This window comes from Dasypus novemcinctus, chromosome 4 (genome assembly GCF_030445035.2).
Source record: "Dasypus novemcinctus isolate mDasNov1 chromosome 4, mDasNov1.1.hap2, whole genome shotgun sequence".
NCBI lineage: Eukaryota > Metazoa > Chordata > Mammalia > Cingulata > Dasypodidae > Dasypus > Dasypus novemcinctus.
The window spans coordinates 40,482,283-40,506,325 of record NC_080676.1 but is presented as its reverse complement, the minus strand read 5'-3'; the positions used below and the strand labels follow the sequence as shown (position 1 = coordinate 40,506,325).

Sequence of the window (24,043 nt, the reverse complement as noted above, 5' to 3'; positions counted from 1 at the left end):
CTGCACACTGTGGAGAGCCACCCGGCCTGCAAGTGCCATGGAGAGACCACTCAGCAAGGTGACGCAACAAAAAAAAGGAGACAAGCAAAAACACAGAAGAGTGTGCAGCCAACGGACACAGAGAGCAGACAGCAAGCAAACCACAAGGGGGAGGGGAAATAAAATAAATAAATACAGACACAGAAGAATGCACAGTGAATGGACACAGAGAGAAGACAGCACGCAAGAAGCCACAAGGGGGGGATATAAAAAAAATTACTAAAAAAAAAGAAATTACTAAAAAAAAAACAGGTAAAAACAGTCTGAGATTAAACAATGAAGTACATGATATGGCCATGAAGGAATTAATTCTATTTAATATAAAATAAAACATAGCAAAATATGGTCAGGTGAAACAAAGCTTAGAGGAAGAGATGAAACAGGTCTGAACAGAAGGCAGGGATTTTCTAAAATACTGGCCACACTAAATATACTGCTTATAAAGCAACAGAAAAGGCTTTGCAGCCTGCTATGAGCCCTTGCATGCCTATTAGTGTTATAAAAATAATATCTACTTGGAAGAAAATTGTCAAAGGAACATATTTGGATGGTTTAGAAAATTAAATTTAGAATTTGGAGTGTGGATGTTTGAACATATTAAAGAAATTATAGAAGCTATCATATCGATTGTATTAGGAATCATAGCATTTAAATATGTTTATAAAAAGACTGCAAAAATAGATGTGATTTGAAGTAGGAGAGTGGATTGTTTTGTATTGAAATATTAATAATCTTGACTCTTAAAAACAATGTAAACATGTTGACTACAATTAGAACATAAACAAATTGAAAAAAAAAACCATGTCTGTGTTATATTTTTTTATTGGAAAAGTTGTGTGTTTACAGAACAGTCATGTATAATATACAATGTGGCAGAGCGGGGGGATTCCAACCTCGCTCAGGCCCAGGAGTCGGGGGGCTGCTCCAGTCGAACCGCCGGCGGGGGGTGCTCCGGGCGGAGCACCGGCTCTCCAGGTGTGGGGGACGCGCGGTTAGGAAAGAACCACGGAGACCGCCTGAGCGCAGGAACAGGTCTGCTTTATTACGGAAGTACACTTAGCTATATAGGGTTGGGTAGAGGGAAGGGCGTGATGAAGGGAGGGTTGGCTAAGGGGCGGCTGTGGACAGGCTGAAGCTGATGGATGGACCTGAGGTAAGCAGTTACTGGGGAAGAGGGCAGATTGTGGGTTGGCAATATGCGCGGGACTGGCGGGAAGGACGGCGGGAGCTGGAAGGGGAGAAGGGGTGGAGAAAGGCGGCAACAATACAAGATTCCCATCCACCACTGAAACATGTTTTTCTAACAAGTGATAGATAACCAGACATTTGTGGGAGGACATGACACAGACTGGCTTGAGTCCTGCTAGAGAGACACTCCCTTATGAAGAGTACTGACGACCAGAACTCTAAGGCACAAAAACCCTGTGTAGAGGACACTGCAGAGTTTCAAGTAGAGACCGACTGACACACAGAGGGACCTGGCTTTCTGCTGCAATGCCACTCCAGTTGCTGCCCCGCAACTAGCACCTACCGCAGTAGGCTTCCGATCCCGCACTGACGCTATGTGGGACTAGCTCTAGCAGCCTCTCCTTCAGTTAAATGTACCTGCGTAGAAACTGTATCCTCCACCCTTAAATGTGCTGTGTGCCCTTGACCTGGTTTTTGTTTATTGGTTGTATTGGCAGCTTGTGATTTAGCAAGCAAATAAATTGCATTGAGTACTCAAACTCTTGTGCCAAATATGCTTTTGGGTCGTAGAGTATCTGCTTTCGATTGGTGCCAAATCTGCTTTTGTTTTGTTGTGTCAATTACACAACACCCCTCTCTGTCCAGATCAGTAAAGGGAAGTTCAAAAGATTAGGAGTCATGCTTAGATCACAGCTGCCAAAGGTAGAGGGGAAATGCAAACAGTTTCCCAACTCCAAAACTGGGAGGCACAGAATTTTCAAAATAGCTTCACTTGATCCATATATAATTACCCAGACAACCTGTAATTATTAAAAACAATCACCAAAAAAGTAAAACTTCACTTTAACCTGTGGAGTAGATAGAACCTGAGTTATTCATTCCTGAAACAGCCTTGTTAAACTACTGACCAAGATACTAAGTTGGTACTGGACAAAGGTGGTATTGGCATCATGTTTCTACAGCCACTATGAAGCAGGCTGCTATGAAGGATAACAGCCCTTAACGAGGGCAATTGTTCTCGAGAGTGACAAGCCCAGAATACCTTTGACTGTTTGCAATGTCTTGGCTTTTACATGATGTACATTATGATTTAATTTTTCTCAATGTAGAAGCTGTTTCTTTGTTAACCATGTTGCTCTATGAGTTATATTTCAAACAACACTATTGGCAGATAAAGGAAAAAAACATTTATCAAAATGGAATTCCTAAAATGAAGCCAGAAACTGCTGGCCAAAGAAAGAAGAACAGGTGTTTGCCCTTTTCCATACTCCTTCCGATTAGAATACGGAATAGCAAAACTCTTGATATTGTGGGTATGTGCTGAAGTAAACAGAAAAATCCAGGCAAGTTGTGTAGTGAGTCTCATGAAAATAATACACATGGAGAAATGTTGACTTGTCATGCAGTTGAGAATGGAATCCCAGTCCTCTTAGAATGTGAGCCAGAGTTTAAAAGAAGAAGGCCAGTATAAGCCTACTTGTATTGTCTAATCACTCTCTCTTCTGGGAACTCTTTAATTTAGCTAAAACCAGGATTTGGATTTGGCCTAGCTATAAATTACAAGAATACTACATGGCTATGCAGCTCTGCTCAAGAGTTTATTTGCTCTTACATTAAAAAATAACTCAAGTTACTCTCAATGGATTCATTAAAAACCTGGTTTCTCCACTTTATAGCTATTTTGCCTGGCAGATGGGATCTGGCTTTTTCCTTATGCTGCATTTTTTAAACTAAGTATATATGGTGGGATAGCAGTATACAGCACCGCCAACAAAAAGTCACATACATATTTCAAAAAAATTACATTATTTGGCATCTACTGTCCACATATGTTCATTTGACTATTGCTAGTCCAAGCCAATTATATCCACAAGGGGAGTGGGAGTTTGAAATTTAAACAGTGTTCTAAATTTTGTTAGAGAGAAGAGGCCTCCTGACAGGCAAATCAGTCACTAATTCATTTTTAATGCAGTTGACAATTCCATAAATCATTGTCTCCCTCCTGTTGTGTGCCAGCTTCTGTGCTATAGCAGTCTGAAAAGAAAGTTTCTTTATATTTTGGGTGGGAGGTTCAGGGCTGGGTAAGACTCTTTGAATGAGTCTTTAAGGAAGACTAACTTCACCATGCAGAGAATAAAGAGCATTTCAACCAGAGAGAATGGCATGGGGTATGGTGAGTCTAGGGGGAGAGCTAATCCACTGTGTCTGGAGGGTGCATGGAGGAATGGATATAGGAACAGAGGTTGGAAGAGCAGGGGAGAGATGTCGGATTTCTTGCAATACTCAAAAGAGCCATCATCAAAAGTTTTTCAAGCAAGGAATTTATGTCTTAACCCTGTGAATGCTAAGAAATGCAGTATTACATTCCCACAAATGTGGAACGAAAACCTGATGCCCTCTTCCCAGCAAAGAATATCTGTAGCATAGGCCTGGAGTTAATGGGTCAGGCAACTAGGGGTAAAAATCATCTGGAAATATTGTTATGAAGCTGAGAACCAAAATAAGTGATGCCATAGTCAGATTACCTGATAATTTTTCTTTTTTTCTTTCTTTCTTTCTTTTTTTTTCCATTCTGATCTTTGAGAATCTAATTGGGGGTTAGGAGAGAATGAGATACAGATGTAATTATTGTAAAAATTTTTTTGTCTATAGTTTAGATTACTCACAGATTCTATTATCTAGTCATTGCTTACATACATGTAAAACAAGTAATAAGGCACGTAACATACATTTTTATGCATCCAAAAATAAAGATGGTTGAAAATGTGATTATCCATGTGTCTTGCTCAGCATCTAGAGAATGAACCCACTTTCATTTGGATTTGTAAAAATTGTACTACTTTACAAAATTTTCAGCCATAGATTTTAATCCTATAAAGTAGCTTTTTTGGGAGTTGTATGCATAGTATAGTGAAAAGTTTGGTTTCCAGAATCAGACAAACCTGAACTCTGCTCTAGTTGGGATCCATATGACCTTGGCACGTTATTAGATTCCTCTAGGTGTCATAACTTTTTTCAGTCATTATAAAGAAAAATCATATCTAGTAAATAGTTACTGAGAATATGAAATATTTGAAAATTCTTATTACAGTGTCTAGTATATATTAAGATTTGACAAACATCACTAACCAATTATATGATTATTGTTACCCAGAGAGAAACATGTAAGTGTGAGAAAAAGTGCATTTATAAAAACATTATGTACATACCTGAGCCAGTTGATTCACTGCATTTTGCCTAATTAATAATTATGGAAAGGGTAGTAATATTGATATATTATAATACTTTAGCATTTAAGCAGTGTTCTCACATGATCAAATTATTTGGTCTTTGCAATTGAACCAGTTAGTAAAGATAAATAATTTTTATATTTTAAAAAGAAAAAAAAAGAAATCAGGGCAAAACACACCCCCAAAAAAAAAAAAAATTACAAATTCATGCAATGGATGGAAGAAATGAAGGGAAATGGAAAACTTCTCAAAAAGACTCATTTGCCTTAAAAAAATACTTTCAAATAATTAGCCAAAAACATCATGTCAGTCAGTTAATTGACACTGTTCAAATCAAATCATGGGATCTAATAAATATATTTATTTAAACTTTTTTTTAAAAAGCTTGCTATTGATTTCTTAAGTGTAGACATTTCATTCCAAAAGTAATATTACAATTGTCATATGACTCATAAATTACACCTTATCCCAAAGAAAGCTTATGAAAACATTTATTTAAAATAAGCACCATCTTTACAAAAATTTGTAAAAAAAAAAATTATAACATTATTGAGTGAAAATTTACACTCTTTCAAAATTTTACATGTATAGATTGAAACACAGTGGCTAATTTACTTATTGTTTGAATTATTGGAACAGTAGTTCTCAAACTATCGATGGAGTGCTGAAAACTTGTTAAAGGGCTCTGTTGCTTAGTTGAATATGACCCATCTTTCTATAAGTTCACATTTCATTAGAATTTCTAATTTAACTATTTCACCAATAAAATTTTCTTTGAAAAATACTGATGCCCAGTAATTGTTGATTCTGACAAAAAGAATGCCCAGATTTCTTAAATATTTTGATGGAAATTCTCAGAAAAGTGATTGTGCTTACCTGAACAGTTAAAAAAATTTTTCTGGTCATACATACTCATGTTTGAGATTTTGCATTATATTCACATAATAGGATTAACCTTTTTCTAAGTCTTGATTACAGTTCCTACAACATGATTAAATATTTCAGTAGTTCATATTCCACCTTGGGCACCCTGATATTCAAATGTTCTACCTTCTGAACAAGTTTGAGAACCACTCTTTAGAAGTACCCACAAATCCAAATAATTCATGTTTCTTTCATTAAACTAAATTTCCTTGAATGTGTCTTTAAGTAATATATAAGGGAGTACATTTGGTTAGTCAAATTCATATGGACTAGATTAATAGGCATTTATTGGGGTTCCAATCATACTAGCTCTCATATTAATGGGAAAAAATAATAAAGTCAAAGCAACTTTTTTTTCTGACTTCAGGTGGGGTATTAGCCAATGACGTGTCTCAGAACTTTCTTTGGCACTTACATAATTAATGAAAAGGAAGAATTCTATGTTTGTAAGGCTGTAAGTCTAGGAATTGTGCTAATCACCCACTATAGAAATGGATAGCTGTGACAACTTAAAGAATTGCTAAAATATGTTGGCAAAATAAGCTTTTAAAATACATGGTATAAGGTTTGAATAATATATGCTGTAGAAGATACACAAACTTTAAAAATCAGATTTTTAATTTTTTTTTCAGAAGGTAATGAAATCCGCACAGGGCCATGAACCTCCAATTAGTTTCCATTCCTTATATCTGTATTTCACTATTGCTCTGGGACATAGTATGGATATCTAATAAATGGGGACACCACAAGTTTGGGTGGTCTATACACTAAAGCTGGAATTCAAAGGGATTTCTGTAACATGAAGCCAAGTGACCTTCCCAGCCAAAAGAATTTCTCAAGTCTCAAAAAGATGCAGCAAACAAAAGGCATAATAAGAAAGAAGAGACCAGAGATAAGGAATCAGAAAATCTTGGGTGACTTTTCTTTTGTGGCACCTCATTCTCTGAGCCTGTTTCCTTGCTTATAAAGCAAAAAAACCCAGAGGATCCTTAAAGTATCTTCCAATTCTAGCCGCCTTTGATTACAGACATACTAAATTCTCCACTTTATGTTACTCCCTTGCTTTTGTGGTTATATAACAAATAATATAGGTAAAACATAGTATCTCAAATTATGACTAGGGGCTATATTTTAGCTTGAATGCTGTATGCATGGGGATTAAGTTTGTTTCTTGATTCATTAATTTTTAAATTTAAATTGTTATCTATAAAAGCATGCCAATCTGGGATTATCTATAAATGAGAAAGGTGATTTTTTTTTCCTGAGTACTGGAGTGTGTACATTTAATTGCACTATTTGGAATTTTTAATGGATTTTTATAGAGGTGTAATAAATAAATAATCCCAAAGGATATTCCATTAAAATGCTTACCATCACCAACATAAATAGCTCTGTATGAATGTGTTTGAAGTGGGGGGGATTGGAGGATATACTCTACATTAAAATGATATTTACTAAATAATACAGAGATTATTAGCTAATAATATATAAATCATAATAACTTTAGCATTATTGGAATCCACACATTTCAATTATGACAAGACACCAACTTATGTAACCATTTAATAATTCCCACAAAAGCAATTAAATTCACTCCAGTGTGCTATTAAACATTCTCTCCCTGGAATTTTTAATGCATTTAAATAATCCCCACGGGTTATTCAAAGTATGGTATGTAAAAGGTACTATAAAATGCCCAGATGTAGCACAACTTTTGTCTTGTATTTTCTAACATATACTCCTGAATAACTTATATAATTCAGTATAAAAACAGTGCAATTTATAACACATCTTTCTAATTGTCCTTAATGTTAAAACTCATTTATTCAATTTCTTTTCTTAATCAGACAAGGAAGGAAGACAAAGCTTTTTAAAGAGCTTCACCAACATTTTGCTTTGTATTTCCAATGCTCCATTTTGAGAAATATTAACTGGCTCATAGGGGATCCATGGGAAACTATAAAGTAAGACTTGTAACTTACTATAAAGTAAACCTTCTAAGCCTTGCCTAGAATTCTCTCAGGCAATTACTAGCAACACCAATAAAAATGTGTGACCAGGATACCCAGACCAAAGATGTTTCTGGGCTCACTCAAGTAGACCTTTACTTTATCTCTGCTTTTCACAAAAGATATTCCTTGAGTTCATCAAAATGCTCCTCAAAAAAGGAGCTCCTGGTTAAATACATTTGGAATTCTTTGCATACTCTGTCTTGCTATTGGAGAGTCACAAACTGCAATTACATATTAGAGTTCCTGACAAGTATTTCAGTGACGTATACTATTTAGCTCCATTTAACCCAGAGTTTTCCAGTTGGTCTATTATTGACTATAGGGTCAAACCTCCCCCCCCTTTTTTTTCCCCCCTTTGCTAGATACTATTAATTTGTATTCTGTGGACCATATATGGGAAAGCACTGCTCAAGGCCTTGGGAGGCTCTACAGCATTGCCTTCATAATGTGACTGCTTCAAGGCCGGAGCAGAGTAGAGAGAGCAGATATTTAGGAGGAAGGGTAGAAAATCTAGGAAACCCATGAGAGTTGTTCAAAAATAGAATTACTAGTTCAATTACTATTTCATAGAACACAATGAGTTTGCTGATTGTTTCATGTTTTCTCAGCATGTTCAGGAACATGATAAAGTGGGCCAGCTGCAACTGCGATATACTTAGTGAAAAATGACTGCTTTTCTATTCACATGATTCCCAGAAAACATATAACTGTTTAAACGTGAAAAATGTCTTTGTTGCAAAAATGCCTAGCAAATAGGAAAGAAATTTATAGAAAGTATATTTTCAAATGACTGAGCATTCAATGGCATATGGAAGATTTCAGAAGCACAGGCAAGTTATGTTATACTAGTAGAAGGCCAACCACTAGAACCCGACAGCCCTACATATGTCTCAATTGGCATCAAGTTCTTCCTTTATTAAAAGAAGTAATCCAAGCTTGTTTTGAGACCCCATCAAAACAGCAGTACGTTTTTAATGCTTGTGAGAATTACTTGCCTTCTAATGAAACCAGACTCTTAAAATGTCTACAAACGTTCCTCTATCATCGGGAAATGCTTATCTTGATCAAAAGAGAAAGCAGTAGTAGGTGCAGAAAAGATGAGGCAGTTGTCAGAACTGGAGGAATGCTCTATCCTTTTTCCCTATTTCTTCTAACTAAATCTCCATCTCAATTAGGGTTATATTAACAAATTTGAAAGTGGACTTCCCTTTTACATTGCAAAGAATAATATATTTTTCTATAAATATGAAATAGTATTTCATGAGCTTTTTCTTTAAATATTTCATTTCCTGTCTTGGTATTTAGTATAAAATTTGCCATGAGGATTTTCTTAAGGTCAGGCAGAAAATATTAATTTATGAAAGTGTATATTAGTTTATGAGATTTAACTTAAATGTGTGAGAAATACACTTAGGAAAGAATGAACCATAAAAGGACCGATGAATTATAAAATTGCATGCAAAGCTAAGAATATTCAAAACTAGTGTATCAGCTAATATAGTCTACTAGATTGTAAATTACATGAAGGGAGGGAACATACCCATCTTGTTCTCATTATATTTTTCATGCTCAGGACAGTATCTATGTAGTAGGCATGCAAATATTTTTTAAAGATTTAGAGAATTCAGGATAAAATTATAAGGCAGAATATTGCACTTTTGGCAAAGGTTAAGAAGTGACACTAATGGAGGCATTTTTTTCAGTCACTAAGTGATTCAAAATATCATCACTTGACCACTTACATATGTAATCAGCCACAGGTTCCATTATGCATGAAACACATGTTTAACCCTATCTCCCAAAATTCATCCAGTTCTCACATATGGAGTTTTAGTCACAAAGCACTGTTCTATATTTCAAGAGACCAATATTGTCAGCACTTAAGCACTTCAGATTTGATTCTTCACAAGAATCTTTTTGTCTGTTGGACTATTGTTGAACTTTTCTTATAAGGAATGAGCAATAGGGGAGCAGATGTAGCTTAAGAGCTTGCTTCCCACATGGGAGGTCTGGGTAGGTTTGGGTTGGGTCCCCAGTGCCTCCAAAACAACAAGCAATGAAAAAAACCAACTCAGGGGACCTGATGCGGCTCAGTGGTTGAGTGCCAGCTTCCCACATATGACTTCCCAGGTTGAATCCCTGGTCTTGATACTTAAAAAAAAAAAAGAATGAGCAATAAAGTTACACTTCAGAGATTTTCTTACCTTCTTTTTAAGCAGAGGCATTAGTATGAATTTTTCAATATATTTTTAAGACATCCAGTGAAAGAAAAAGCACGTAAAATGTTAATATATTTGAATTAATTTATATTCCTTGAAATTTGATCAATATGCATAAAACATTAAAATAAGGACTGATTAAATGGCGTTTTCACGTAATCCTAACATAACTTTAGATATGAAAGAGTATGTCAATATTTGGAAGGCTATAAAGACAGACATCTATTTTACCACTTTTAGATATATTTCCTTGGCTTTAATAAATGGTATTTGTTTTTTTAATTTAGAAAAACTGAAATATAAATAGGAAAAGTGGAGCACAGTTTCTACACGATAAGCTAAAAGGGACAAAACTTTGGGATCACTTTGAAATACATCTAATTTAAAAGCTCAACCACTTAGATTTTTTTTTTCTGTTATAGAACCATGAAAATTTATTTCAACAGAATTGCATACATAACTCCTAGAGTGTAGGCAGATGCTATTATTTGTTCACTTCATCAAAATGCTCTTTTAAATTCTTGCTGTATCTGTATTACCAGCTCCTGGAGAAACCAAGGTGAAAGAGGCCCAAGAAAAGCCAAATCTTTTTTGCTATTTCTAACAAAGGAAATGCCATTCTTGCCACTAACCCTTGGAATGATTTCCAAGTTCTCTAAAAATAATTTAACCTGTGTCAAATAGCTGTCTCATTGGGAAAACTCAATAAATGAATGTAGAAGTTAGAAAGAGTAAGAGAAAGTTACTTAACGCTGAAATGGTATATCCCAGGCATGTTGGACTGAAACTCCAAATTAGCCAGTACACTTCCATACATCTGCTCACTTTTCTTTAAACTTGAGCCATGTTCTTGCAGAAAACCTAATAATCCTTACTCTGATCTTATATTTCAAATGAAAGAGCCAGCAATATCACAGCATAGGCGACTTTGTAAAGAGGTTAAATGTTATGGGTGGATGGATTTCTACTGGGGTCAGCATTTTTACAACAGAAAACTAGATTATATTAATACAATGAGGAAGGAAGAATAGGAGGGATAATATAAAAATATATGATGAAAAATATTCAATTTTACTTTGAACTGTGGTTTAAAGATGATAAGCTTAATAAATTATGCCCCTCTTTAAACAATAGTTGACTTCTATAAAATTTTGTGCAAATTATTACTTGGTGGCCAAATCACACTTCACCATACCTGATTAGTGTCACACTTCACTATACCTGGGAAGTCCCAGGTTGCGGTCACCCCTCGGGCTGAAGTGTGGTTTGCTGGCCTGGCGGGGGAGCGGCCGCGGTAGGCCTAATTCCAAGCCGCTGCCCCCATAATAGGGTGGCTGGTCGGACTCACCGCCACACCTGAAGGGAGTTCGGCATGGGCGCAGAGTGCCCTCGGGTCTCCCCTTCTCGGCGGCCATGCTTCCGCGGCCGCCCCTCCTCCCGGATAGCGCCACACGAAGCCTTATGAGGCAACACCCTTCTCCTTCTTTCTTCCTGCGCAGGCGCAGGGCGGAAAATTCCAGTCTGCCTCCCCCCCCCCCCCACAGCAGCAACAGCCAGGCACAAGGCGGGAAACTCAAGTCTGCCCTCTACCCCAGCAACAGCAGCCACCAATCCCTAAACCCTGCCACTTCCCCCAGCAACAGCAGCCACCAATCCCTAAACCCTGCCACTTCCCCCAGCAACAGCAGCCACCAATCCCTAAACCCTGCCACTTCCCCCAGCAACAGCAACAGCCAATCCCTAACCACCCCTCCCCCTTCTAGTACCTCCCACTGACCTTTCTCCGACAACCAATCAGAACAGGGCGTGGCTTTGACCAAACAGCCTTCCCCAGCCCCTATAAAACTGATGCCTCTCCCTCAATAAAGTTGGACCTGCGTGTTTACCTCGTCTCCGCGGTAGTTCTTCTGCCGTGCGCCCTCCAGTCCTGAGAGCCCCCGACAAGGGCCTGGCCTCCCTTGTCCCCAGTTCGTCGCCTGCTTCTCCGGGCGACCCCCTCAGCCGAACCACGCAACCCCTGTGAGACCGACCCCTTGTCTGCTGCCGGACCGACCCCTCGTCCCAAGTGGGACCGACCCCTCATCCCAAGCTGGACCGACCCCTTGTCCGCAGCCAGACCCCACCTCTACCGACCGAGCAAGCCGCCGCACCAGGTAAATACTTACACAAAGCTAAAGTGAAAAGCATGCTTTAAATAAACTTTGAACAAACACTTTGTAAAAAATTTAGGCTTTTTGAATACCATTTTCTTAATTTGAAACATCAATTGCTCAAAAGCGATTTTTAAAATTCAGTACAATTTTACAAAAATTATATTTTATAATTTTCTTACTGTTAACTGAAGATGAACATTTGTTATATGTTGGTTTATGTATCGTTGCCTGTTATATCTGGTAGTGTTCAGAGGTGGACAAAGAGTATTTTTAGGAAGGAGGACTTATCACATGACTCTTCATTGTACATCAACTTGTGCAGGATGCCATCTAAATCAAGATTTTTTGAGGTAAACAAAATACAATGGAAACATTCTGTTTAAACATTTTTGTAGCTTCTAGTGTGTTAAGACAATTTACAAAAAGTTTTAAAAATTGGGTCCAAGTGTCTTGAATTAGCTCCTATTGATGGTATGAGGATGAAAGTGGCACTGAATTTGCCTAAAGGGTTATGTGATTGCAAACACAGGTTCATATGTCATGACTTTGCTCTCCTCCTCTTTCATAATTTGTTTTAGAGGTGGGGTGGAAAAGGGGATGAAGGAAGACAATATATGGAACATGTGCCATTTGCCAAGAAGTGTGCTTGCCATTTACTTATGACTCTCATTCTCATTTATTTAGAGTTAAGCTCTGCATAACCTAAAACAAACAAAAACAGCCAAAGGAAATCCCTTACTCTTTTTCATACCAAATTGAGAGTTTCTCTTCTGTCTGAACAGGAGAGAAAATCTCTAAAAAAAATCTGATTTTCCGCCCTCACCAATCTGCGCCCCCCCACCTCCTTTGTATTCACTGTTTTTTTTTAAGACTTGTAATGAAGTAGGTCCAGGGCCAGGTTGTAGTTCCAAAAGAGAATGTTGCTTATATTTATGGTGTTTCTCACACACACACACACACACACACACACACACACAGGTCAGATAGTGACAGTTGAAAACAGCTTGAAAATAAGGGTTATGGAAAATGGGTAGATATTCAGAATAAAGCATAGCTTTCAAGTGATCCGAAGCAACGTTTAGAATAGTAATTGCTGGTAAAAATAGTTAAAATATATTTAAATATAAAATCTTAATTCCAAATGCAGTAGATGGAGAAAAAATAAGGGTGAATTGATTATGACTCTTTTAAGACTAAACTGAGGGGATTATAAATTTATAACATCTCTTATAAAATGGTCTAATTAAGTTCTTTACATCATTTAGTAACATTAAATTTGGCATGGCTGCCCTTTATAGGTATCATTATATCCTGTTAAATGAGTAACATGTTGAGATATAAGAAGATAAAGATAAGGCTGAAGGTAAGATTAAGGTAAGGATCAGAAACTATATCGAATTGATAAATGCCAAGTATTTTTCATAAATCCTTCAGTCAGTTCTATTGTGTGTTCATTTAAGAGACACTTTTAGACATTATGTGAAAGTCAAATATCTACTATCCAAATAATTTCAATATTCTCCATTTTTATCTGATAAAACATGGACAGCAGAGTGACAACATTTTCAATCAAGAAAGTGATTGTTCTCTAAAGTGAATTAGCCAGTTTTGTAATTTTAAATGCTTGGAAACTATTTGAGAAAAAAAAATAAAATTATATATATTGCAGAATCTCTCTTGGGCATAGAGTTGACCTAAATGATGAGCAATTTGGGTCAAGATTACTAAAGTGGATTAAAAGTATGTGTAGTGATTCCAAATTTGTGTCCCCAGAGTAGGCTAAGCACTTGCCTTGATCACTATTATCCTCCTCTTTTCCTGAAGGCTGGCCGGTAGACCAGTAGAACTCCACTAAGCCCTTTGACGGTTCACTGTAAATGAGCCTATCATACTTTAACCTCGCTCTTTATGTGGCTAAAGCCTTAATAGTCCCCAACCCCAAAAATCATATTTGAAACACAATACATTAGCAATCTCAAACAGAGTTAGCTGCGAAGCAGGATATCGAGAATAAACATGAAATTGTAGACATTTCTAAAGAGGATCCAGCTACTTAACGGCACTGAGGTCTTCAGCGAATAGGTGTGAATATTTCAGTGCTGTCCAACCTGAATTGAAAAGCAGTTCTTACGTCCAAATTCAAATACCGTCTGTGCGTATTTCTTTTTAAAGGTTCGTATTTCTTTTTAAAGGTGCGTATTTCTTTTTAAAGGTTCATTTATTAGTCCAAATGTTACTACGGTTGGGATCTTGAGAAAACATTCTCTTAGTCTTAGTTATGTTCTTCGGCAAAAGGAAGTTGGGAAGAGTAGAGATGGAACTCGTGCTTGGAGGCCCTCAAGGTGAGACGTCGCGTTTCCCACCTCCGAGCAGGCGAGGCTGGGCCGAGGACGCGTGAGTAACATCGTTCCTCCGCCAAAGTTAAGGTGAAGAACTGCGGGGGAACCGTGGCGAAATTCACCGCCTGAGAAGCTGCTCGTATTTGATTATTGAGGCTCATCCAAACCGTTTTCCTCGCAGGTCGGGCCCATTCTCTGGGGGGGACAGGAGCAGCGCCCGTTGCGAGGGCTGCAGCGGGCGGCGGGGGCGCACTGGCACCGCAGCGCGCAGCGCGCAGCGCGGCCCGTACTCGCCGGACCTGCACTCTGCCGGGAAAACACGGGAAAACACAGGAAGGCAATTTGAATATGCTCTTCAACCGCACTGTCCTCCTACTGTAATTCAGTAAGATCATGATAGACTCGTAAAGAAACCTGGTTACCCACGTGGTGTCTTCTCCCCGTGATGGAAAGTTCCATAATAAAAGTAAGAACTTTAAGGAAAAAGGGAGGGGGGGATGGCTGTGTCAAGGAAGTTAGCTTTGAAATTGAAAAGAGAAGACAGAACAGCAACTTATATTTTGAAAGTGGCTTCTCAGAATTAGATTATTCAGTAGAGCTTATAACAGTAGCATTGTAAGGACAGAGGGAAAATGAATTAGTTGCTTTGAGGTCAGAAAAAGGCAGCTCTCACCCAGAATGCACAATACATGAGATTTATCCTTAGGTTGAAAGCACGATTATTTGTGCTTAGGTTGTTGAAAATGAAATGGCTTTAAATTCAACTCTTTCATCACTTAAAATATATCAAAAGGGCTATAGATCGCCTGTGTTCCTGCAGCTGTGAATTCCTGTTGTAATAAAGGGATACAACTATCTTTAAATTGAATTGTGTTGTGCTGTGTCAGGTAGAAAAATAGAGGGAGAGGATACAAAGTATTAGATTTATTAGAAGAACTAAACCTGTACTAAAGGAACTAACCCCCCCCCCCCCCAACATTACATCCCACATCCAGCAGAGAATTAGCAGAGAATTAACAGATTCTGTTTTTGAAGGATTGTAAAAATAAGAAGAACGCTCAGGCCCCTAGAAGCAGAAAATGGGTTCCTAATTCTTAGGCAGGCAGGCAGGACTGGGAAGTAATTCAATTTACCGACATTTAGGGAGGACAAATGTGAACTTTTCAATCATAACAATCACCTCCTTTTGAACAGTTTACAATGTGAGTTCCAAATACATTATCTCAGTTGGTTCTAACAAACACCTGTGAGATAGGCAAGGGAGTGAATTTGGCTTTCCATTTCTAGAAAGAAATAAAGGTATAGTTTAAGAGAGCTCCTCAAATGCTACCCGTTTAATGACAGAACTGGGGTTCTGGTTTCTCATCTAGCGTTCTTTCCTCCTGTACTACTATGTGAGGAGACTCAAGGCATCAAGCAGATATAGAAAAAGCCCAACTAAGAAGTGCAAAGTTGGAAAGTGAAAAGTTTAGCAATATCAAAATAAACAAGAAAAATAAGTAAGAGCAAATTCTGTGTCTGTGTGCAAAATTTTGTTTAAAATTTCTTTATTTACTCAAAATCCTCTCTTGCTTGTTTGGAGATGGGTTCCCCCTAAACATTCCGCAAGCGGTTTGATGTTCATTTTTTTACTTTCTTGGATTAAGAAGCTAGATTGAGTTGTGGTCTAGCTCTCTTACCTTAATTAACTAGTTAGATTTTAAACATGGGTTAAATGGAAATTAATAAATCAATTGTATATTTACAGTTGGCTCAGTATTAGAGCTAAAGAATTTCCATCCCTCACCAGATAAAGGAACAGCAGGTAGATAAAAGGAGTTTTGGAGGTGATACAAATGCTGCTCTGAAATGAAATCTTTTCCTTCAAACGCATCAATCTTTGTGAAAACTAGAAAAAAAAGGTCAGTGATTTCAAATTCAGCCCAACACACCCACCTATACTTTGTGTGTGATAGCTTTCCTTAGTTTGATGGTAGGATCTAGTTTACTTGTTCGAAAGAGTTATGAATCAGGATCTCTCCTGAACAGCTTAGAGTCTGATTTTAATTTATAAAAATACCACATTTTCATTTTAATAATGATGTGTTCTTAAGACATCTGTTTGAATGTCTGCAAATGTTAATTTACCAAAGGGGGGGGGTAATAATCCAATAAAAAGTTGTTACATTCTTTTATGAATTAACATCATAACTGTTTAATAGGTCCTTCACCAGAGTTCAAATTAAAATGAGGTCTTTTATCTTTATGGCAAAGACACAGCTGCTCACGGTTAATATCACAGATGAACTATGCCTAATTTGAAAATAAAAATGCAAATAAAAAACCTTATAGTACATCTGTGTAAGCTGTGGGTACCCCCAAAGAGCTCATGAGAAGAGAGGGGCCTTGAATTGTCCATAGAGAATGGATACTTTGATATATATGATCCATGGTCATGTGGCAATTTCCTTATGGATGGCATGAGAGACTACGTGATACAGAAATTTAAGTTGTACAATATAGAGGGGGCTTTTAATTTCTATCTGTCAATAAGTTCTCTAAATTTAGTGGCTATCTTTAAGCCACTGCTCCATACTGTCCAATAGAACCTTCTGCAATGATGGAAATGTTCTATACTGTGCTGTCCAGTGTGGTAGCTGCTAGCCCATATGTGGTCATTGGGCACTTGAAATGTAACTTGTGTGACTGAGGAAGTGCATTTTAAATTTAATTTAAGTTAAATTTAACTTATATTAAATAGCAACATGTGGTTAGTGGCAATCATATTGGACAGTGCAAATAAACAACAAAGAGCAAGTCCCATTCTTTTCTTTCCTTTGAGAGGCAGTGTAGTGATGTTAAAAGTCTGCCTCTGGACCCAGATTGCCTGGTTCAAATCCAAAATCAGACATTTACTAATTGAGTATCATTGAGCAAGTTAGTTAATCTTTTTGTGCCTCAACTCCCTCATCTAGAAAGCAGAAATGATGATGATAATGATAGGGTAAATGAAAATGCCTCGCACATAATAATCCTCAATAAATATAAGTGTGTTTCTTCACTATCCAGGTGGAACCATGACTGCCAAAAGCTTTCAACTGCTAGTGACCATTTTCTTGGTGACATGCTTTTCTATGGTTTCACCAAGATGTCACATGGATGTTATTTCTAACAGATTTGTTTTAGATGTAACAAATTTCCAACATGCTTCTATCATGACTCCATGAGAAGTGATGAGAAGAGAAGCAAAAATTCCTCAAACATTTGCTTAACTATCATCTGTTAGAGCTTGTTCTAGGCTCTTTTGATAAAAAGATCAATAAACATGGATCCTACTCTCAAGAAGCCTAAAATGCTGGGCAGCATAAGGATTAGAGACTTAAATGATCAGCTTTGCAATAAAGAAACTTCAGCATCAGAATATCCCAAAGGATTCCTAGTCAATACTCATAACTCCTTGTGCATATTTGACAAGTCTATAAAGAAGGGAAGAATATAGGGTAGAAAAGAACACAGCCTTCCTGAGGAGCCACTAGAGGTTCTTTATTCTGGACTTTTCAAACCTACAGTATTGTCTACCAATAGAGCACAAGGTCTGGAAAGTTTCAAATTCTGGCTCTGCCACTTACTTTCTGTGCCTCAGCTTCCTTATCTGTCAGATAGGAATAAGAGTAGTAACAACTTTATATAGTTATGGTGAGGATTCAATGAATATATGTAATTTATTTAGGATGGCACCAGGTATTCAAAGAAACAGCTTTGTATTGTTTTTGCTTAGAAGCAAGCTGAAAGAGTTGAAGGGATGGTGCTCGGTGAATAGCACTCTTCTGTAATCTGGAAGGTAACTGTGGCTTTTTCAGCATTATTGGAGTCCTAAATTTCAGAATCATAGATTATTAGTGTTGGAAATGAACTCTGAAATACCTGGTTGTAACCCCTTGCTATATGAGAAAAGTAAATTCTGAGATTAAACACTCTACCTTGGGTTATAATATGAGACAGGGACAGTCCTTCAAGGTTATTGTGAGTTACATGAAAATTTTTATCTAATAAAAATCCATTAAATCTATTAGAAAATGATTAGTCATCAATTTACCCAATCTCTCCTCTTCTTAAGATAGTCTTTTAAGAATTAGAACTTCACATTTTTAGTCATTCTACTTTTGAGTGGAAGGGAAAATAAAGTATAAAATCTCTTTCAATTCCCAAAGAACAGCTGGGAGCTTGGTTCTCTTGGTTCTCTTTCTTTCATTGACTTAATTCTGATAATTTCTCTAATCACCTTTGTGATTAGGATGTTCACTGTGTCTGTGAGGTACTTACAAAGTGTCCTCTGTCAGCTCTCGTGCTGACTTTGGGTGCCTGTGATGTAACTAAAAACCCTGATAAATAATATTAACTACAAAGTGTCAAGCAATGTTGGGGCAGAATTCTCAAATAAAATAACATTTTGAGTATGGAAATGTCTATAGGTCTCTGTATAACAAGTCACAGGCACCTTCTGAGGTGCTTTGGCTCATACCAGAATCAATCTGACTCCAGTTCTCCCAGGTGGGCAAAGACATTTTCCAGTTACAGGGTGGCAGGAACTTTTTCCTTCACAGTCACAAACTTGATGACAATTTTCTCCAAACATTCCAGGTGAACACTCTACCAAGGAAAGAGAAAGCTGAAAATTAACTGTGAGATTTCACTGAAGAACCTAAATTGAGATTAAAGATGCAATTTCACGACTGAACCCCAATTAGCAAACGGGATTAATACAATGAGATTCTGCTAATCAGAGGAAGAGGACAAAGTTTTGGAACTCTAAAAAATAGGCTCCACTTTATACATGATTCTACTTCAAGCTTTAAAATTGATTTATTTCAACACTGCTTCATATTTGTTATCAAGTCTGTTAGTCAAGTGTATTACTTTTAATATTATTCCTTAAAATGTTATTTATTCATTGTGTATACCCCAGAAAACTGTAAGCACCATGTTCTCCACTATATCTCTAGGATTTAACACAGCAGACATGACATCTGAGAATATTTATATACTCACACCATAAAGTATGGGACTAATATACAAACCCTCTTTAAAGGTCAAGGACAATAAATTTTTTCACTTAAAGCTAAGTTTGACTATCAGCATGTTAGCATTATCATCGTAAGAGTTGTTATAACCATATCAATGAGTTGCTAAGTAAAATAAAATAGCCACTGGCATTGAGTATTGCCAGGAGGACCCCCTTTCTGAGAAGGGATTTTCCAGAGTCCAAATGGACTTTCCAAGAAAATGAAACAATGGGATGCGCCCTACAGAACTGCAGATAAGAAACACCTGGTGATAAGTCAGTTTTGGTCCAGTAGAAATAGCTTACCAGAAAGGAGAAGCACATCATACTAATATGTGTACATCTGCTCTCCACTTTTTTAGGAACCCTATGTGTAAAATGGAAATTTAATATTGGTCAATCAGAGCATCTCCTCAACATCAAGTTTTCTGTATTTTCCCTATATATGTTTCCCCATTTCATCCCCTTGGTGGAGCACCTTTCCATATGTGGTTTGGATACTGCCTGATTCATGAATTATAAATCCATCAAATAAACTCCCATAATAAATATCTTGTCTTTATTTATCTGTATTAATAATAAATAAATAACACAGTGGAGGTAATATAGGCCAAAGGGGACATTGCATTGCTTACTGAAAATGATATAGTTTGGCATTACACAAACTATGTGTTTTGGCCTGATCCAAGACTTTTTTAGGATTTATAATAACTTATTTAAAATTGAGTAGTACAAATTCTCACTGTATATGTTTGTCCAGACACATGGTTGTGGTTCTTTTCTAGTGATATTTTTCATAAATTCCTCATATTTCAGTTCAATTTACCCAAAACTTAAGCCACACTCTTTTATAAAAACACTGAGTTAAATATTTACTCTCATTCAGAAGTCTTTGTCTTGGGAATACCAACAGTTTCAGGGGTGTTTTCAGTTACTAAACAATTTCATTTAAGGGAATGATTTGGTTTGCTAAGCTGCTCAAAGCAGATACCAAAAAATGGGTATCATCAAGATGATGCTTTCTTCCTGAAAAGCAGCCAGTGATCCTGGCCTCCTCGTCACATGGCAAGGCACATGGCAGCATCTGCTGGTCTCTTCCTTCTTTTCCAGGTTTTGTTGCTTTCCTGCTTCCATGGTTTTCTCTCTCCATATTCATCCCATTTATAAAGGACTCCAGTGAGAGGATTAAGACACAACCTGGGCCATAACTGAAGTAACCGTATCAAAAGGCTCTACTTAAAAATGCTTTACATCCACAAGACTGGATTGACTTTGAGAATATGATTTTCTATGGCACATAGAGTTTCAAACCACCACACTCCACTCTCTGAGCCCCCAAAAGCATGATCTTTCTAAATGCAAAATACATCCATTCCATCACAATATCCCAAATACTTTAAATCATTTCAGTAACAATGCTAATACAAAGTCACATTGGTGATAGATATCTGGGGCACAATTCCCCTCAGGTTGTTGACCTATGAAACTTAGAGAACAAGTTACCTGCTTCCAATATGGGGGGACAGTTATAGGATAAATACTCCCATTCCCATAGGGAGAATGTGGAAGGAAAACAAAGGTCATAGGTCCCAAACAATTCCAAAATCCTGAAGGATATACTCTATTAGATTTTAATGTCTGAGAGTCATCTATAAAATGATGTCTTGCCCTCTGGTCCTGATGGAGTTGCAGCCCCACAATTTCAAGTACTTGTTCAGCAACGATGTTCCCTTCAAACTCTGGGTGGAAGGTTCCAACATCTTCAAGAATTGCAATGATGGCCAGGCTTTACCCTAGTCAAGCACCAGGGCAGTGGCTGGACGATAGGCTCCCCTCTCATCAAGCACCAGGGTGGTAGCTGGACTTTCCCCAATCCCCCAGGCATCTGAGAACACTGGGGTGGTAACACTGTTCCTGAGCAATGGTGTGGAAGGTCTGCCTTCTCTAAGCTCCAGGGAATACTTACCCTTTCCACATGCATGGGTGATGTCTTTGGTTCAGACCTCAGTCTCCATGGTTTTGTCTTTGAAGTCACTTTTCCTTCAATCTTTTTTCTGTCACTTTTAGTCAAGGCTCGCAGTGGTTCCATTCATATAGATCTCACAAAAAATATGTCAGTTTGCATGTAGTACACAAGAGTCCAAACCATCAGACAAAAGAACTTTCTTGGATAAATGCATTTCCAATCCTGATGTACATTGAAATGGCTGACTGGTTCCATGTTCAGTTAAATCCTCACAGGGGGTACTATTCTCTGAGGACTCATTTTCTGGAAGCTCAGAATTTTTCAAACCATCAATTTCCGGTTTCTTTATGTCTAGGAGTTCAGTTCTCAGCTTATCCCTTTCCTCTTGGCATTTTACTCTAAACTGCAAGAAGAAACCAGACATCACTTTCCACATTTAGTTTGGAAATCTTCTCAGCTGAATATGCAAGCTTGCAACTTTCAAATTCTGCCTCCCATCTAACAGCAGGAATGAATTTTGTCAAGATCTCTGCCACTTTAAAACAAGGGTCACCTTTCTTCCAGTTTACAAAGACACATTCATCATGTCTGACTAAGGCCTCATCAGAAGTACCTGTAGCATCCATATTTCTACTAAAAGTCTTTTCAAAGCAATCTAGGTCTTTTCTATCAAGCACCTCACAATTCTTTCTGCCTCTACTCATTACCCAGTTATAAACCCTTTTTTAAAAAAATTCTTCGGTATTTGCAATAGCAGCACCCCACTATTTTGGTACCAAAAACTGTTTTGGTTTGCTAAGCTGCTCAAAGCAGACATCAAAAAATGAGTTGGCTTTTAACAAAGGGAATTTATTAACTTAAAAGTTTACAGTCTTGATGCTGTGAAAATGTCCAAGTCAAGGTATCATCGAGATGATGCTTTCTTTCTGAGAAACTTCTGGTGATCCTGACCTCCTCTGTTACATGGCAAGGCAGGCAGTGGCATCTGCTGGTCTCTACCTTCTCTTCCAGGTTCCGTTGCTTTCAGCCTCTTGCTTCCATGCTTTTTTTTCTCTCTCCATTTTCATCCAATTTATAAAGGCTCCAGTGAGAGGATTAAGACCCACTCTGAGCCACATCTAAACTAAAGTGTCCTAATCAAAAGGACTTACTTACAGTAATTTTACACCCATGGTAATGGATTAGCTTTAAGAACATAATATTCCTGGGTACATACAATTTCCAAATACCACATACACTTTCAAACTGCAACAGGCAGAATAGTAATTTTTACCAATCAGAAACAAAATTAGAAAATCCTATTATACTGGCTGTTGAGTGAATTTCTGTTATTTCAGTGGCATGTTGGAAGCTTGCACAAATCTATGTTTTGGAAATGAGTTTACAAATGTTTACCTCCAGATGGAAAGAGCTCATGGTTACATAGAATTCCCATATTTGCATGCTTAAAAACTCTGGCTATACCTTTTTCGCACTGACTGCCATTGAAACCTGCTGGGCAAATGCACCGGCCACTAGTTGCATCACAACTGGCTCCATTTTTGCAGTCACAGATATGAGCACAATTCAAACCATGAAATCCAGAAGGGCATGCTAGAAAATGGAAATGTTAAAATTCTATTTTGGCTTTAAAAATAAAGAAAAGCAAAAATAAAGGGTATACTTTAGTTCATTTATTTCCCAGTACCAAATATAGAGACAAGAACAGAGAATTGGCAAGAAGAATAAATTAGATTTTAATCTAGATTTAGTCTAGATTAATATGAGACAATTAAGCAGTTTCCTTGTCTGTATTTTGCCTAAAGGCAGTCAGAGGAAGGAGAATAATTTTATTCAAAAAGATCAACAGCTGACTCCCCTGGGTTTGTTTCCTACCTCTGCCTATTCCTAATGATCATAAACCAAAGAACAGATTCTTATGCAGTAGTGCCACCCAGGATAAACAAATGCAATTACTTATCCATGGGAGTTGTCTACCTTTAGAATTTAAAGCGGAGCTAGGAAATGGATTATGAAAATATACACTAAATGATTAACAATTTAATTTGATACAATGTGACTGTATTACTTTTATGATTAAAACATAGATTTTAAAGTTTACAATGTATAAACACGACAATATGTCCATTTATTATTTGCTGTTTGCAGTCTTGGCCATAGAAACCTTTGCGACACTCACAGCTTCCAGAAAACCTGTTGCAAACTCCATTGTTTTGACAGGTACAATTAAAATAGCAGCTTGGGCCATAGTAACCAAGAGAACATTCTGAAAAAGAGCACCAGAGAATTAGTTCTAGTTAAAGGTACTTGATTTTGTAATGAGTTCTGAGTAAATAAAAGTGGAATTAATGAAAACAGTGAAAGCAGACAAATCATTAGCTAACCTAGCCAAGAGCAAAGCAAGAAAGCTCAAATTCACAAAATTAAAACAAAATATGGGAAATAACCATCAAGACAAAAAACCTACAATGCAAATAAATATAAAAACCTAAATAAGTACATGGAAAATGTTATAGAGAAATACAACTTACCAAAATTGTCCTAATTTGAGAATGAAAACCTGAACAGACCAATTATAACAGGAAAAAAAAATAGAGAATAGTAAAAAAGGTGAAGGAAGGAAGGAAGGAAGGGAGGGAGGAAGGTAGGGAGGGAAAAGATAGGGCATCAGGTCCAGGTTTCACAAGGGATTTCTAGAAATATCTATAATTCAGAGAATTACCATACTACTTAAACAATTCCAGAGCATTGAGAAGGAAGGAAAACTTCAAATTCATTTTATTAAGTGAGTATAATATCAATTCTAAAACCTGACAAAACTGCAGATTAATCTCACTTGTGAATATTGGTATAAAAATCATAAACTATATATACAAGCACACAGATTTCAATGGCACATTGCAAAATAATACATCATGACCATGTAATACTT

General features: G+C 37.2%; 1 protein-coding gene across 1 annotated transcript in view; it reads right to left on the bottom strand.

The window, feature by feature from the left end:
• Positions 1-11,784: 11,784 nt before the first annotated feature.
• LOC131278347 (multiple epidermal growth factor-like domains protein 6) overlaps positions 11,785-24,043 on the bottom strand; it is a 47,262-nt gene continuing 35,003 nt past the window's right edge. Inside the window, exons 6-9 of the mRNA XM_058296433.2 lie at positions 23,291-23,377; positions 22,576-22,704; positions 18,606-18,733; positions 11,785-14,410 (exon numbers count right to left, since the gene is read on the bottom strand). Of these exons, the coding sequence (XP_058152416.2) occupies positions 14,252-14,410; positions 18,606-18,733; positions 22,576-22,704; positions 23,291-23,377 (503 nt within the window). The 3' untranslated portion in view covers positions 11,785-14,251. The remainder of the gene's footprint in view (positions 14,411-18,605; positions 18,734-22,575; positions 22,705-23,290; positions 23,378-24,043) is intronic.